General features: G+C 39.2%; 1 protein-coding gene across 3 annotated transcripts in view; it reads left to right on the top strand.

Annotated features, from left to right (window-relative positions):
* The window catches only part of PRCP (prolylcarboxypeptidase), a 76,160-nt gene that overhangs the window by 41,848 nt on the left and 18,536 nt on the right, over positions 1 to 15,776 (top strand). For all 3 annotated transcript variants that reach the window (XM_017344368.4, XM_008263350.5, XM_089331939.1), the window contains exons 2-6: positions 1,749 to 1,889; positions 4,898 to 4,999; positions 10,259 to 10,440; positions 10,628 to 10,785; positions 11,481 to 11,650. In XM_017344368.4, the coding sequence (XP_017199857.1) occupies positions 1,749 to 1,889; positions 4,898 to 4,999; positions 10,259 to 10,440; positions 10,628 to 10,785; positions 11,481 to 11,650 (753 nt within the window). The remainder of the gene's footprint in view (positions 1 to 1,748; positions 1,890 to 4,897; positions 5,000 to 10,258; positions 10,441 to 10,627; positions 10,786 to 11,480; positions 11,651 to 15,776) is intronic.

Here is a 15,776-nt window from a genome sequence, read left to right as displayed (position 1 = left end):
TCTTCTTGATGTTATGACTTTAAGACTATATGAATGTTCATTTTTCTATTACCCATTCTCTTAATGCTTTTAACACTTTGCAAAACTATAATTTTTTAAATTCTGTCATTCCTGCTGTATTAGCTGACAACTAAGCAGAGCTCTTCATCATCTACAACTGGTCACCACCATGTAATACAAATTCTATTAGAAAGGTCAGTTAACTGTAATTCTTTACTTTTTAACTTCCATTTCCAAGTAAGGAGTGGTTTTAATGGACACCTTAATGGTGACAAATGAATTTTTCCTTTTTTTATGTCTTTAATGGTTTAATGGATTTCATTAAATGAGCATTTTAATCAATTACAACCATTATTCTTTTTGTGTCCAGTTTATTAAAATATTAGTCAGTGGTAGTCCCTTGTTGCTTCTTTGTGTACTACATTAATTTGAGTGTTTCCTTGTTTTTTTCCACTGCAAGATAGGTAGGCATCTCTTGTAGCTTCCTTGTCCCAAATGTCAATCAGTTACTTCAGTAGCAGTCCTTTTTTTTTTTTTTTGTGAGCAGAATTATTGTTTATTTCCTCCACTATAAAAAGGCACATTGTCAAGTTTCACTTTCTTTGCATTATTTTTTTTAACTTTTATGTAATGAATATAAATTTCCAAAGTACAGCTTATGGATTACAATGGCTCCCCCCCCCCATAACTTCCCTCCCAACCGCAACCCTCCCCTTTCCTGCTCCCTCTCCCCTTCCATTCACATCAAGATTCATTTTCAATTCTCTTTATATACAGAAGATCAGTTTAGTATATATTAAGTAAAGCTTTCAACAGTTTGCACCCGCATAGAAACACAAAGTGAAAAATACTGTTTAAGTACTAGTTATAGCATTAAATCACAATGTACAGCACATTAAGGACAGAGATCCTACATGAGGAGTAAGTGCGCAGTGACTCCTGTTGTTGACTTAACAATTTGACACTCTTGTTTATGGCATCAGTAATCACCCTAGGCTCTTGTCATGAGTTGCCAAGGCTATGGAAACCTTTTCAGTTCACCGACTCCAGTAGCAGTCCTTGACTCTTTTAGTGGGAACTGTATTAGACAGCAAAATCCTAGTACTTAGAATGCTGTTTTCTTGAGGATAACAATGTTTATAGACCTTTTCTGTGGTCTGTTTAGTTCTTGGATTTTGATATTGGAAGTTTGTATAAGGAAAATTCAGACAGTAAGGGATATCTGTATTTTGGAAAATGATAGATCTTACTATCTACTTAAAATTGCTAAGAGTAGATTTTAAGTGTTCTAATAATATGATAAGTATGTGAAGTAATGCTTACATTAGCTCAGTTTAACCATTTACAACATAGATTTCAAAGCATTGTGTTTTGTACTATAAATATATACAATTTGGGGCAATTAAAAATTAATTTAAAAAGCCGTGAGAACAAAATAATGAGTTCATATTTCTTTTTAAATTTCTATTTTAGTTTTAATATTTTTGTGTTTTTTTAAGTGGCTACTTGTATCTTTTCTTTTATTCTGAAAATCTTGACCACAAGTAAAAAACAATGCTTTATAAAATGATTTCAAAATAATGATATCAATATCAATATTAATAATACAACAAAAATGAAATTTAATTTCCTTTTGATGATTTTTGTTGTATAGCTTTATTTTAGTGGGATAATTAATTTAATTACCTTTATGTTGATCTCATTGAATTTTCTTTTGAAATGTGTCTTATTTGTTGTGTTTTATTTAGGTTGATCATTTTGGATTTACTCTCATGAAAACTTTTAAACAGCGATACTTGATATCTGATAAACACTGGAGGAAAGATGGTGGATCAATACTTTTCTACACTGGTAATGAAGGAGACATTGTCTGGTTTTGCAATAATACGGTATGTGCAGATTTGTGAAATTCCAGTGCCCAAACAATTTGCCTTTTATTATAATAAACTGTAATAAAATGTTCTGCATATATGAACAGTCATTTCTATTTTTAATTGTAAGGTTCTTTTAAAAGTACTGAAAAAATAAACTTACCAATAGTAGAAAAATAGCAAAAATACATGAATGGACAGTTCACAAGAGAATGAATAGAGATAACAAACTTGCATATTCAGCTTAAAGAATTACAAATGAAAGAATGAAATAAAATTTTGGGAAATTCAATTAAAATGTTTTAATCTCAGAATATTTCTAGCGTGAACAAGGATTTCAGAACAATGGTTATAAGAATGATACGGTATATAGTTTGTTTTGATTAATGATACTTAGAAGCACAGGGGGAGGAATTTTTATATTTGTTCAGTATTGTATTCTTAGAGTGCAAGGCATTATGTAGGTGTTCAATAAATACTCATTAAATGAATGAATAAAAAAATCCTAAACAAAACTAATTGAAATAATAAAAAAAAAAACACAGATTTGACTCTCAATTAGGAATTTACCTTTGTAAAGTTGTATCTGTGTTTTGGTTTGTTTTTCCTGTATTTGTGAAGCTTGGCCCTGACTGTATTTTCTGTTCCCTTTTATAATAATACTTAAATCCATTTACAAAACTTAATTTAGAAGGACATATGAAAGGAAGTGTTCTTTCAAGTTGTCAACACTATAACTAAAAAGTGTCAACCATGAATTACCTCAGAGTGCCGACTACATCATATTATCTCCAAAGCTAACATCTTGTTTAGTAGTGCCTTGTGTTCAGGAGGTCTCAGTCAATGTTTGCTGAACTGTACTGATTGGGAAGTAAAGATATGAATGCAATTCTGCTGTTTTTGCATTCATCATTTCTGATAATTTCCTTTTGGAATATTAAAAGTGCCTATCTTCCTTGAAGAGAAAATAATTCCCTGAGAAATGAGATCCTAGAGATTAGTGACATATGAAATCAGGACTTCCTTTCCATCGATTGCTGTGCTGTTATTCTGTGAAATTTCAGAGGCTGCCTTGTCACTTTTCTCTTCCCTATGTGACTAACCTTTTGTGACAAAGTCAGGGGCAACTTCTATAAGGTGATTTTCCCGGTTCCTGCTCTCCTTTATTATAGGCAGGAAAAAGTTTCTGTGTCCACCTGGTCCCATTGTTCTCACAGGCACCGTGGTAGGACTTAAGGCTTGCCAGGAAGGCCCTGTCCTGAGAAGTGGTAAAAAGGAGGAGAAGCTCAGTGTAAGCACAGCTGCCTAGAACTGGCTGCAGGCAGTTGCAACCATTTGGGGAGTAAACCAATGGAAGAAAGACGTTTCTCTCTGTTTCTCCCTCTCACTGTCTATAACTCTACCTCTCAAATAAATAAAATCTTTTTTTTTTTTTTTGACATGCAGAGTTAGACAGTGAGAGAGAGAGACAGAGTTATAGACAGTGAGAGACAGAGAGAAACGTCTTCCTTCTGTTGATTCACTCCCCTAATGGCCACTACAGCCGGTGCTGTGCTGATCTGAAGCCAGGAGCCGGGTGAGGAGCAACCAGGACTAGAACCCGGCGACCATATGGGATGCTGGTGCTGCAAGTGGAGGATTAACCAAGTGAGCCACGGCACTGGCCTCTCTCTCTCTCTTTTTTTTTTTTTTTTAAAGATTTATATGTTTTGTTTGAAAGAGTGACAGTGAAAGAGTGACTTTCTTTTTTTCTTATAGTTATTTTTATTTATTTGAAAGAGTCACAGAGACAGGCAGAGACAGAGAGAGAGGTCCTCCATCTGCCTGTTCACTCCCCAGATGGCTGCAACGGCTGGAGCTGCGTTGATCCGAAGCCAGGAGCCAGGAGCTTCTTCCGGGTCTCCCATGTGGGTGCAGGGGCCCAAGGACCTGGGCCATGTTCTACTGCTTACCCAGGCCACAGCAGAGAGCTGGATTGGAAGAGGAGCAGCTGGGCCTAGAACTGGCGCCCATATGGGATGCTGGCGCTTCAGGCTAGAGCCTTAACCCTCTGCGCCACAGTGCTGGCCCCTGGTTTAAGCTCTTGTGCCTCAGTATCCTTGTCTGTAAATGGGGATAGTATAGGTGCCTATCTCTTTGTTTTTTGTCTTAATTGATTGAATTAATGCATATGTTGTATTTAAAAATAGTGCTTGATACAGTCTAAGCTCCCTGTTAACATTAGCTATTGTTACCTACTATTTATTTATAAAAAAGACATCTAAAATCCTGGGAAGTTTATTTAGTGTATTTATTTGTACTATTTTTTCTTTTATGCTGTAAATGCCTCTGAGTACACAGTTAAGTTAGACATCTTTAGCTCTTTGTTATAATATTTGGCTCACCACGAATTTTGACTATTTTTTCAAAATATTTATTCATTTACTTGAAAGACAGTTACAGAAAGAGAGGGAGAGAAAGAGAGACATTTTCCATCTACTGATTCACTCCCCATATGGCTGTACTAGTTGGGGCTGCACTAGGCCAAAGCCAGGAGCCTGGAATTCCACCTGGGTCTCCTGTGTGGGTGGCAGGGGTCCAAGCATTTGGGCCACCTTCTGCTTCTTTCAGGCATATTAGCAGGGAGCTGGATTGGAAGCAGAGCAGCCAGGACTCCAACCCATGCACATATGAGATGCTGGCATCACAGTTGGCAGCTTTTACTGAAAACTATTATAGAGATCCTATTGACTTTAAGACAAGAGTGTGAGGATAAGAAGCATTGAGATGACTGCATGAACAACTTGGACTTAGTTTTAAGTGTTTCACTCTGATTTTAAGTGTTTCACTCTGATACAGAATAAGATTAAAATTCAGCAGTGAAGCAGTAGTTATGTCATTTATCTGCAGAACAAACATAGAATGTGCAGTTTCAGACAGCTCTTTTTGCTTAGGTTTAACTTCTGTTTCATGTGGTTTGCTAAAAGGTCCAGTGACTTTTTTTTCGAATCCTGATTTTATCCTGTGAATCTGTTAACTCTTCCTAGGGGTTCATGTGGGATGTGGCTGAGGAACTCAAAGCAATGTTGGTGTTTGCTGAACATCGGTACTATGGGGAATCACTACCCTTTGGTGCCAGCTCATTCAAGGTAAGTATGTTTTTAATTTTTGGCGTAATCCCAGAGGGTTTTTTTTTTCCCTCAAGATAGAACATTTTCTAATTATATGCCCACTGAGAGATAGTTTTAACTTGCTTGAAATTTGAGTAATTTGTACATAATCTTTCCTTTTTATGTGTAGTTTGAACAGATTGAGATGTTTTAAGAAGATTTATTTATTTGAAAGGCAAAGTGGCAGAAGAGGAGAGAGGGAGGGAGGGAGAGAGAGAGAGAGAGAGACAGAGAATGAAAGAAAGAAGAAAGGAAGGAAGGAAGGAAGAAAAAGGTATCTTTTATCCATTGGATCATTCCCCAAATAGCTATAATGGCCAGGACAGGACCAGACTGGAGCTAAGAGCCTGGAACTCCATCTGGGTCTCTCATGTGGCTGGCAGGGGCACAATCACTTGGGCCATCTTTACCTGCTTTTCCAGGTGCATTAGCAGGAAGACAGATAAGAAGTGGAGCATCTAGGAATCAAACCTGTGCTCTGATATGGGATAATTGTACTGCAAGCAGAGATTTAATGTGCTGTGCCACAACACCAGCTCTGAATGAGGCTTTTTAAGGCATGTTGTTATCATTTCCAGCAGTGAACAGTTTTTTTTTTTTAAAGATTTTTTTTATTTGAGAGGCAGAGGCAGAGGCAGAAAGAAAGAGGTCTTCCATCCACTGGTTCACTCCTCAGATGGCCGCAACGACTGGAGCTGTGTCGATCTGAAGCCAGGAGCCAGAGGCCTCCTTCGGATCTCTCACATGGGTACAGGGGCTCAAGGACTTAGGCCATCCTCCACTGCTTTCTCAGGCCATAGCAGAGAGCTGGATCAGAAGCAGAGCAGCCAGAACTCGAACTGGAGCCCATATGGGATGCCGGCACTGCAGGCTGTGGCCTTACCCGCTATGCTACAGCGCTGGCCCCAAATAAGCAGTTTTTAACTCCTTGTACCATTACATCTTACATTATGTATGGCTGCAGAGGCCATGCATGGAGCTGATTAGTATTTCAAAAATGTCATTAAAACTCTGCTTTGTAGATTATCCACTTAAATTATTAGGGCTGCCATTGGAAAAAAATATAATGAGTATGTAAATGTTTGTCCATAAAATGTTTTCCAGAAAAATATAATCAGTAAACTGAGGATGAGTAAGCCACTTTGATTCCTTTTCCTTTTCTCTCAAGAAGCTTTGGCCTTGGACACAAATTCTTTTTTTTTAACTTTTATTTAATAAATATAAATTTCCAAAGTACAACTTCTGGATTATAGAGGCTTTTTCCCCCATAGCCTCCCTCCCACCCACAACCATCCCACCTCCCACTCTCTCTCCCATCCCATTCACATCAAGATTCATTTTCAATTATCTTTATATACAGAAGATCAATTTAGTATATACTAAGTAAAGATTTCAACAGTTTGCACCCACACAGAAACACAAAGTATAAAGTACTGTTTGAGTTCTAGTTATGCCATTAATTCACATAGTACAACACATTAAGGACAGAGATCCTACATGGGGAGTAAGTGCACAGTGACTCCTGTTGTTGATTTAACAATTAACACTCTTATTTATGATGTCAGCAATCACCCGAGGCTCTTGTCATGAGCTGCCAAGGCTATGGAAGCCTCTTGAGTTCGCCAACTCCAATCTTATTTAGACAAGGTCATAGTCAAAGTGGAAGTTCTCTCCTCCCTTCAGAGGAAGGTACCTCCTTCTTTGATGGCCCATACTTTCCATTGGGATGTCATTCACAGAGATCTTTCATTTAGGTCATTTTTTTTTTTTCCAGAGTTTCTTGGCTTTCCATGTCTGAAATACTCTCATGGGCTTTTTAGCCAGATACAAATGCCTTAGGGGCTGATTCTGAGGCCAGAGTGCTGTTTAGGACATCTGCCATTCTATGAGTCTGCTGTGTATCCTGCTTCCCATATTGGATCGTTCTCTCCTTTTTATTCTGTCAGTTAGTATTAGCAGACACTAGTCTTGTATATGTGGACACAGATTCTTTACCAAGATGCTTCTGCCTCCACTGACTCATTCATGTATTCCCCTAATGATTCTGGCTATATTAATTTGCCACCTGTGCTATTTGTATTTTTCTTTAAGCAACTTACTTTTTTTTTCAACTTTTTAAATTTTGTATTACTTTAACCAAGAGCTTTCTGTACTATTTTCTTTTCCCAACTGTATTAAAATACATTAAGAGTGTTTGTTTACTGGGGCCAGCATTGTGGTACAGTGGGTTAAAGTCACTGCCTGTGTCATCAGCATCCTATATGAACACCAGTTCCAGCTCAGGCTGCTCTGCTTCTGATCCAGTTCCCTGCTAATGTGCCTAGGAAGGCAACTGAAGATGGCCCTAGTGATTAGGACACTGTCACCCATGTGGGAGACTTGGATGGAGTTCCAGGCTCCTGATTTTGGCCTGTCCCAGCCCTGGCCATTGCCGTCATTTGGGGAGTTAACCAGCAGATGGGAGATCTCTCTGTGTGTCTCTAATTCTTCTTCTTCTTCTTTTTTTTTTTTTTTTTGGACAGGCAGAGTGGATAGTGAGAGACAGAGACAGAGAGAAAGGTCTTCCTTTGCCGTTGGTTCACCCTCCAATGGCTGCCACGGCTGGCGCACTGCGGCCGGCACACCGTGCTGATCCGATGGCAGGAGCCAGGTAGTTATCCTGGTCTCCCATGGGGTGCAGGGCCCAAGGACTTGGGCCATCCTCCACTGTACTCCCTGGCCACAGCAGAGAGCTGGCCTGCAAGAGGGGCAACTGGGACAGAATCCGGTGCCTGACCGGGACTAGAACCCGGTGTGCCGGCGCCGCTAGGTGGAGGATTAACCTATTGAGCCGCGGCGCCGGCTCTAATTATTCTAATGAACAATTAGAAGATTTCTCTGTAACTTGACCTTTCAAATAAATAAATATATCTAAAAAAAGATGTGTACTACCTAAGATCATCCTACACACCACCAGTATGCACATACCATGCTTTTGGAGAACTTTCAGCCAGAAGGACTCACATTTGATAATTTTCTAAGCTACTGTTTTGAAGGATGTTTTAATTTTTATTCTGATGGTTCATATTATAAATAAAAAATAAATATAAGTAAATAATATCCTTGCATTGTAAATAGAAAACAGAACAATTTGCTGATATTTGTTAGGCTGTATGGGGAAGTGCTATTCTTTTGCTTAGAGTTTTGTGTACATATCTAATCCTGGGATTTGATAGGTACTGAAAACACTGGGAAGCAACCAGCTTGTTGCACTTAGGAACAAAGCCCCTTCTCCAAAGTCCCAATCATTGATATTCTGTTAGCAATGTAGAGCTGAGGGTTCTTTCTGGTGTGTTCTTTCCCTTCATTTGCTTACAGAATTGTCAGTAGCATGACGGATGTCACAGATATGCAAGGATTAGGAAAAAATTGCCCTGAACAATACTTAGTGCCATAAAAATTAAAAGTAAAGAATACCGGCAGACAGTAAGAAAGGAGGTAAGAAAATGTGTGTTTTGGAAGAGGAGGTGACATCCATTTGAAAGAGGGAAGAGGGGAATCATGTCATTCAGTTATGTGGCAGAAGGAGTCAGAGTGGTGAGAAGAAAGCACGAGATTCATGAAGGATAGCCAGATAGAGGTGTGTAGCTGTATTAGTTACCCATTTCTGTGTAACAAATGATTTCAAAACTGTAGCAGCTTAAAACAGCAGTAAACCTTTATTTAATCAGGTTGTTTTTGTTTTTGTTTTTGTAAGAACCTAAGCATGGTGTGGCTGAGTGCTTCTGCTGTCAGTGGATCTTGTGAGGTTATCAGTTGGCACTGCACTCATCTGAAGGCTTGATTGGGGTTGAAAATCCTTTCCACTCATGTGCAGGATCCCTCGCATGAGTGATGATAAGGTGGTGCTGGGTGCTGGTGAAGAGGCTTCAGTTAGTCTTCTCCTGGGCTTATCTAAGGACCTACTTGAGTGTTTCACGACATGGTTGTTAACTTTTCTTAAGGCAGCCTGTCCTAGGGAGCAAGGCAGAAGCTGCTGAGCTTCTTTATGACCTAACCTTGGTTACATGTCGTTGCTTCTGCCACATTCTGTGCATTAGAACCAAGTCACTGAATGCAGCCCAAGCTGAAAGGGGGTGGGATTAGCTTTCACCTTTTTTAAAATTTTATTTATTTTATTTTATTTTATTTATTTTTTGTTTAAAGGAAAGGCAGCATTACAGAGAAAGACACACACACACACACACACACACACACACAGAGGAGGAAGAGAGAGAGAGATGTTCCATCCCAGGGCTGGGCTCAGCCAAATCCAGGAGCCAGGAGCTTCTTCTGGGTCTCCCACGTGGATGCAGGGGCCCAAGGACATCCTTTGCTGCTTTCCCAGGCACATTAACAGGGGGCTGGATCAGAAGTAGAACAGCTGGAGCACTAACCGGCAGGCAGCCATATGGGATGCTGGCACTGCAGATAGTGGCTTAACCCCCTGCACCACAGAACCGGCCCCAGCTTTCACGCTTTAAAGGAAGGAGTGTTGTATTTTAGCAATATCTGGTTATCCTTTTCAGTTGAGCAATACTCTGAGCTTTGCCTTCTTACACGGAGTAGGAACTGTTCCTGTGCAAAGAATTAGACCGTCATGGAACTTACCGTGTGGGTTTTCTTTCTCAGGGATCAGTGTCTTCTTTGCTTGTTTTCCATACAATCCCTGAAAGTATTTTCCCCCTCCCAATTTTATGGTTGTGTACCATAGGCATCCTCATTTGTTCCAGTTGTTGAAAAGACCAACACAATATATAGTCTTTGTGATGAGGAAGGACATATTTTATTTTTCTGATGATCTTCATTTGTTCAGAGAATTTAATTTATCTTTGCCTATGTGGTAGACATTTTAAATGTGTCGATTTGAAATATAAGTTATGATAAAAGTTATTAAGCTTTACTTTATATTCCATCACATTTTTCTTAAAGTTTGTTTATATTATTTCTACAAGCTCAACAAGGTCTTTGGTAAATAACATTTAAAAGAAATCGCATTTGAGTGCAGAATACATAATGTTCTTCCACAAACTTAAAATCATTTTTCATAAGTGACTTGTACCAGCATGGCTGTTATTCTGGGCATTTTATTTTAGCTCAATTGTCAGAAGTTCTATTTGGAGAAGAGCTTATCTGCTTCTGGCTCTTTTCTGGATCTATGCTATGCCTAAGTGCTATTTTGTACACATTTACATACAGTTTCTTTGTTATTTTCTTTAGGATTCCAGACACTTGAATTTTCTGACATCAGAACAAGCTCTGGCTGATTTTGCAGAGTTAATCAAACACTTGAAAAGGACAATCCCAGGAGCTGAAAATCAGCCTGTTATTGCCCTAGGGGGCTCTTATGGTGGTATGCTTGCAGCCTGGTTCCGGATGAAATATCCTCATGTGGTAGTAGGGTAAGTGCATTTATGTTGGATATAAATGCATCTTAATGACTATCAAGGCAAACTTAGAGATTTGTTTTACTCCATTCTATTGTACTGAAGTTTTTAGTTTCTATTCCATTAGCAGCTATGTTAAAACTGGAATTAGATGAGTTACATGTATTTTTTTCTTTTCTTTCTTATTTTCCATACTGTTTAGAGCTCTTGCAGCTTCTGCCCCTATCTGGCAGTTTGAGGATTTGGTACCTTGTGAGGCATTTATGAAGATTGTAACTACAGATTTTTGGAAAAGTAGTCCAGGTTGTCCAGAGAGCATCCGCAGGTCCTGGGGTGCCATTAATCGACTCTCAACCGCAAGTAAGCTTTAGCTAAGAGAATGGAATTGTGTGTGTGTTTTAACCTTTCATTTTAAATGTTAAAATTGTTAAACTTAACATGTCGCACTCTTTAAGTAAACATTGTATTTTATGGAACATGTTATGCAGAAAAGTGCATAAATCAAAATGCATAGCTTGTGAGTGCAAAGGGAGATCCAAAACAAGTACATCATCAGCATCTGAAAAATCCCCTCTTGTCACTACCTCCACACCTACCCAGCCAGTCACTATCCTCGCTTCTAGAACCGTAAATTCATTTTGCTTGTTTTGAATGTTTTGGTAACTAAACTTGCATAAACTATGTTTTCTGTGTGTTGGCTGTCTTTTGCTTAACTCTATATTTGTTGTATACATCTGTTTGTTTTATTTAGTTGTAGTTTATACATTCTCATCCTTCTGTAGTATTTCTACCTATTTATTTTAATAATATTTAAAAGGGAGGAATAGTTCAGAGTGCTAATTCTGATATGCTCAATGAAGAAAGGGAACTTGTCTTGTCTATCATGGGATTATACAGTTGCTCTAAAAATATGTTATTGAATGTCGAAAATGCATTCTTGGAGGAGCGGTATGGAAAATTGAGTCTTCTGTAATACTAAATAAATAACAAATGATCTGTGAAGACTTCTTTTGACTAGTACTTTTTAGATTCCGACAATGTGATTCTGTTCGCAGAAGGTGGTTTACAGTGGCTTACTGAAACCCTTCGCTTATGTGACCCATTAACTTCTTCTGACATCCGACGTTTGAAAGACTGGATCTCTGAAACCTGGGTGAATCTAGCAATGGTAGATTATCCTTATGCATCCGATTTTTTACAGCCTTTACCTGCATGGCCTATCCAGGTAACAGGAAAATGTCCTCTCATCATTTTTAATAACACACTTCTCATTTTCATTTTCATATGCAACCTCTGATTTTCAGCATCAAGAGAAGATCCTAGGTATACAGGGGATCTATTGAGTTATTCAAGTCTATATCAGAATCTTGGGTTTGTCACTTTTCTGGTTATGTGACCTTGGACATGTTACCTAACTTGATATATGTGTGTGTATAAATCTTTGCTATACACCATTGATACTTTAAAAAATAGCAGCTGTTATCCTAGTCCTATGATGCAGTGAGCTGCTAAGGCATTCTAAGTGCTGCATAGATCTTGAAGGGATGCTCCCCATGCACCATGGCAGACTGGAAAGAACACTGCCTCATATGCTGAAGGTGAAGGTTTGATTTAGAGCTGCTTACTAGCTGTGTAGTTTGGAGCAAGGTGCTTTTCTTCCCTGAGCTTCCATGTCTTCTGCTGTAGAACAGGGTTAGTAATACTTATATACCAGATGGGTTTGTGCTGAGGAGCAGATAAAATACTGGGTGTGAAAACACTCTGGAAAATGTAAAGATAAATTACACTACACCACGAATTTTAAGGTTCTTTTTCACGTCAAAATTCTTTGTTGTGTATGCTCCTTTTAAGCATTCCTTTGTAAAGAACTTTCCTGTTAATTTTAAAAACAAAAGTTGTCCAACTTGATGGTTAGGTTCAGAGACTACAATGGATTCTCAAGCAAGAATGGGTACTGGAAATAAAAGAATTGGTGATATGAGACCCAGGTTTTGTTTATTTATTTGTTTATTTTTAAAGACTTATTTATTTATTTGAAAGTCAGAGTTACACAGAGAGAGGAGAGGCAGAGAGAGAGAGGGAGGGAGGGAGAGAGAGAGAGAGAGAGAGAGAGAGGTCTTCCATCCGTTGGTTCACTCCCCAATTGGCCTCAATGGCCGAAGCTGCACTGAGCTGAAGCTAGGAGCCAGGAGCTTCTTCTGGGTCTCCCTCGCGGGTGCAGGGGCCCAAGGACTTGGTCCATACTCTACTGCCTTCCCAGGCCATAGCAGAGAGTTGGGTTGGAAGTGGAACAGCCGGTTCTTGAACTGGTGGCCATATGGGATGCCAGCGCTTCCAGCCAGGGGGTTAACCTGCTGTGCCACAATGCTGGCCCCAAGACCCAGGTTTAAAAGGATTTTTAATTTAGCTATCTCTTGGAATAATTAAATATACACCTTGCTTAAACTGCTACTTTGAATGATTAAATGCACATATTTTTTTTTAAATAAGAATTTTTTTATTTTTTTATTTTTTTATTTTTTTTTGACAGGCAGAGTGGACAGTGAGAGAGAGAGACAGAGAGAGAAAGGTCTTCCTTTGCCGTTGGTTCACCCTCCAATGGCCGCCGCTGCAGCCGGCGCACCGCGCTGATCCGATTGCAGGAGCCAGGATCCAGGTGCTTTTCCTGGTCTCCCATGGGGTGCAGGGCCCAAGCACCTGGGCCATCCTCCACTGCACTCCCTGGCCATAGCAGAGAGCTGGCCTGGAAGAGGGGCAACCGGGACAGAATCCGGCGCCCCGACCGGGACTAGAACCCGGTGTGCCGGCGCCGCAAGGTGGAGGATTAGCCTATTGAGCCACGGCGCCGGCTCTAAATAAGAATTTTTTTTAAAGATGTATTTGTTTAATTGAGAGGCAGAGCTACAGAGAGGCAGAGAGACAAAGAGGTCTTTCATCACTGGTTCACTCCCCAGATAGCTGCAACTGCTGGAGCTAAGCCGACCTGAAGCCAGGAGCAGGGTATCCTACATGGGTACAGGGGCCCAAGGACTTGGGCCATCTTCTACTGCTTTTCCAGGCCATGGCAGAGAGCTGGGTTGGAAGTAGAGCAGCTGGGACTCGAACTGGAGCCTATATGGAATGCTGGCACTGTAAGCGGCGGCTTTACCCGCTATGCCACATTGTTGGCCCCCATGTTATTATCCTTAAACAATATGGCATAACAGCTTTTTACATAGGATGTGCATTGTATTAGGTGTTATAAGTAATCTAGAAACTATTTAAAGTATGAGGTGAATGTGCATAGGTTTTATACAAATGATACATTATTTTATATAAGATACTTGTGTATATCCATGGAGGGGCCGGGAACCAATTCCTTTCTGATCCTGAGGGACAAGTATAATGAGGAAATACTAAATCTGAAGTCTCCATAAACGTCTGTGTGCTAATACTGCCTTATTCTTCTGTTCTGCTGTACTATTTATAAAGCACTCGCACATATGTGATCTCATTTGATCCTCAGAATGGTACTTTGGGAAAAAGCAGTATAATGCCAGATTTATTAAGGAGAAATTAAAGCTCAGCTAAGAGGTGGCAGAGGTGGGGTTTGAACATGGGTCTGTCCTTCAGAACCTCTGATCTACCACATTGCATTGGATTAGGAGGACAGTTTGAAGGTTTGGATGGATCACTGCTCAGTGCGATAACTATCAGATTCAACTCTGTACTCTGTATACAAAATGAGAATTGCATTTGCATCTTTATTCCCACTTGAAGAACAGATGAGTTGTCAGATGATAAAAACATATGTGGAATTCCCTTACTTAGAACAGAGATTGGCAAACTTTTACAGAAAGAGCTGTATTTTAGATTTTGCAGGCCATATGGTCTTTGTCACAATTACTTGACTGTGCAGCTGTAGCATGAAAGTAACCATAGATAATCCATAAACAAATGAGTATGGTTGTGTTCAATAATACTTTATTTATAAAAATAAATGGGCAGTGGGCTTCATTTGGCCTGGGGGCTATAGTTTGATAATGGATCTAGAAAAACAGCCAGAGAAATTCAGCTTTTTGGTGTTGATTTCCTGTGATTTGGAGCAGTGAAAAGGACAGCTGATTTTGGTTTTCTCTCCACTTCTTTAATGTTCTTTTTGAAATATTTTGCTGTTGGGTCTTCAGTGTAAATTTTTTCTTCTTTGCTTTCCTAAATAATCATTTGAAATTAAGGGAGTACACTTTAGATATTTTGTTCTCTGTTTTTGAATCAGTACAACCCTTTTATCTTTTTATATATATTATATATGTGATAGAAGTTTATTTTTATGGGAAGATAGCTGCATCTTCTTCTATGATAACCTTTTCCATCTTTTGTCCTGTATCAGTTGTTTTTGTTCTTTTTTCAGTTATTTCTTACTAAAGTTCTCCTTTCTCTTGTTAAGAGCATACTATAGAATTCTCAATTATATATCATGTTATTTGTGATTCTGTTTGCTACCTACACTTAATCAAAAGTTATTTTCTCTCTTGTCTCTTCAGTGAAAAACTCCCATTGCCTGTGTTTCCAATTTCATCCCATCTGATTTTCAGAATTTTTCCACTACATGTTTCCCTCCCAAACTTTTAGCTTTGGATCACTTTCTTTCACTCTTCTTTCTTTTTCTTTCTCCTTTCTTGACCCCCCTCTCTGTTCTCCCAACCCCCTAATCCCTGGAACACTACCCAGTTGGGGACCGCTCTTTCACTTGGATAGTTCCATTTAACCAGGACTCCTCCTCCCTCTGATACACTTCCTCCTTTTTAAAGGGCTGACAAACAGCCGTCCTTTTCTGAGTCTGTAACTCAGGCTTAGGATGGTGAGATAATATGTAACAGTTGGGTTATGAAAAAAAAAAAAGGCAGGTGATTTCCAATTCTGCTTGGATCTTGTACAGTTCTGAAGGATCCATCGGCAGCGACTAAATGCCATTTTCCGTGTCAATTCAAGTATCATTCTTCTTAATTTGTCTTTGGGCTTTGCACACTCAGACTCCATTTGCTTTTGTTTACTGTTAACAGAAGCTGCAACATTCATGCAGAAATAATCATGGACTTGGCTGGTAGAACACAAGGAAGACAAGAAAAGAGAAAGCAAACCCCTAGTCATTTGACTGTTCTGCCGGCAAAAAAAACTACTATCTCGCTTCTCAGCTGAAAGAACAGTTGTAAAGGATACTAAAGTTTATCAATTTTGGAATCATTTTTTTAGTTGACAACCCATCAAATATTTTAGCTGAGCCTTCTGAGCGTGCGGATAGTTAGAGTGAAATAGTAAGACATAAGTTGGAAAATCTCTTCCGTTTGTCTTGGTGTTTGATAATGTATGCG

This window comes from Oryctolagus cuniculus, chromosome 1 (genome assembly GCF_051225735.1).
Source record: "Oryctolagus cuniculus isolate XC-2025 breed Fujian yellow rabbit chromosome 1, ASM5122573v1, whole genome shotgun sequence".
NCBI classification, from domain to species: domain Eukaryota; kingdom Metazoa; phylum Chordata; class Mammalia; order Lagomorpha; family Leporidae; genus Oryctolagus; species Oryctolagus cuniculus.
The sequence above is the reverse complement of the archived record's forward strand: the minus strand, read 5'-3'. Positions and strand labels throughout refer to the sequence as shown.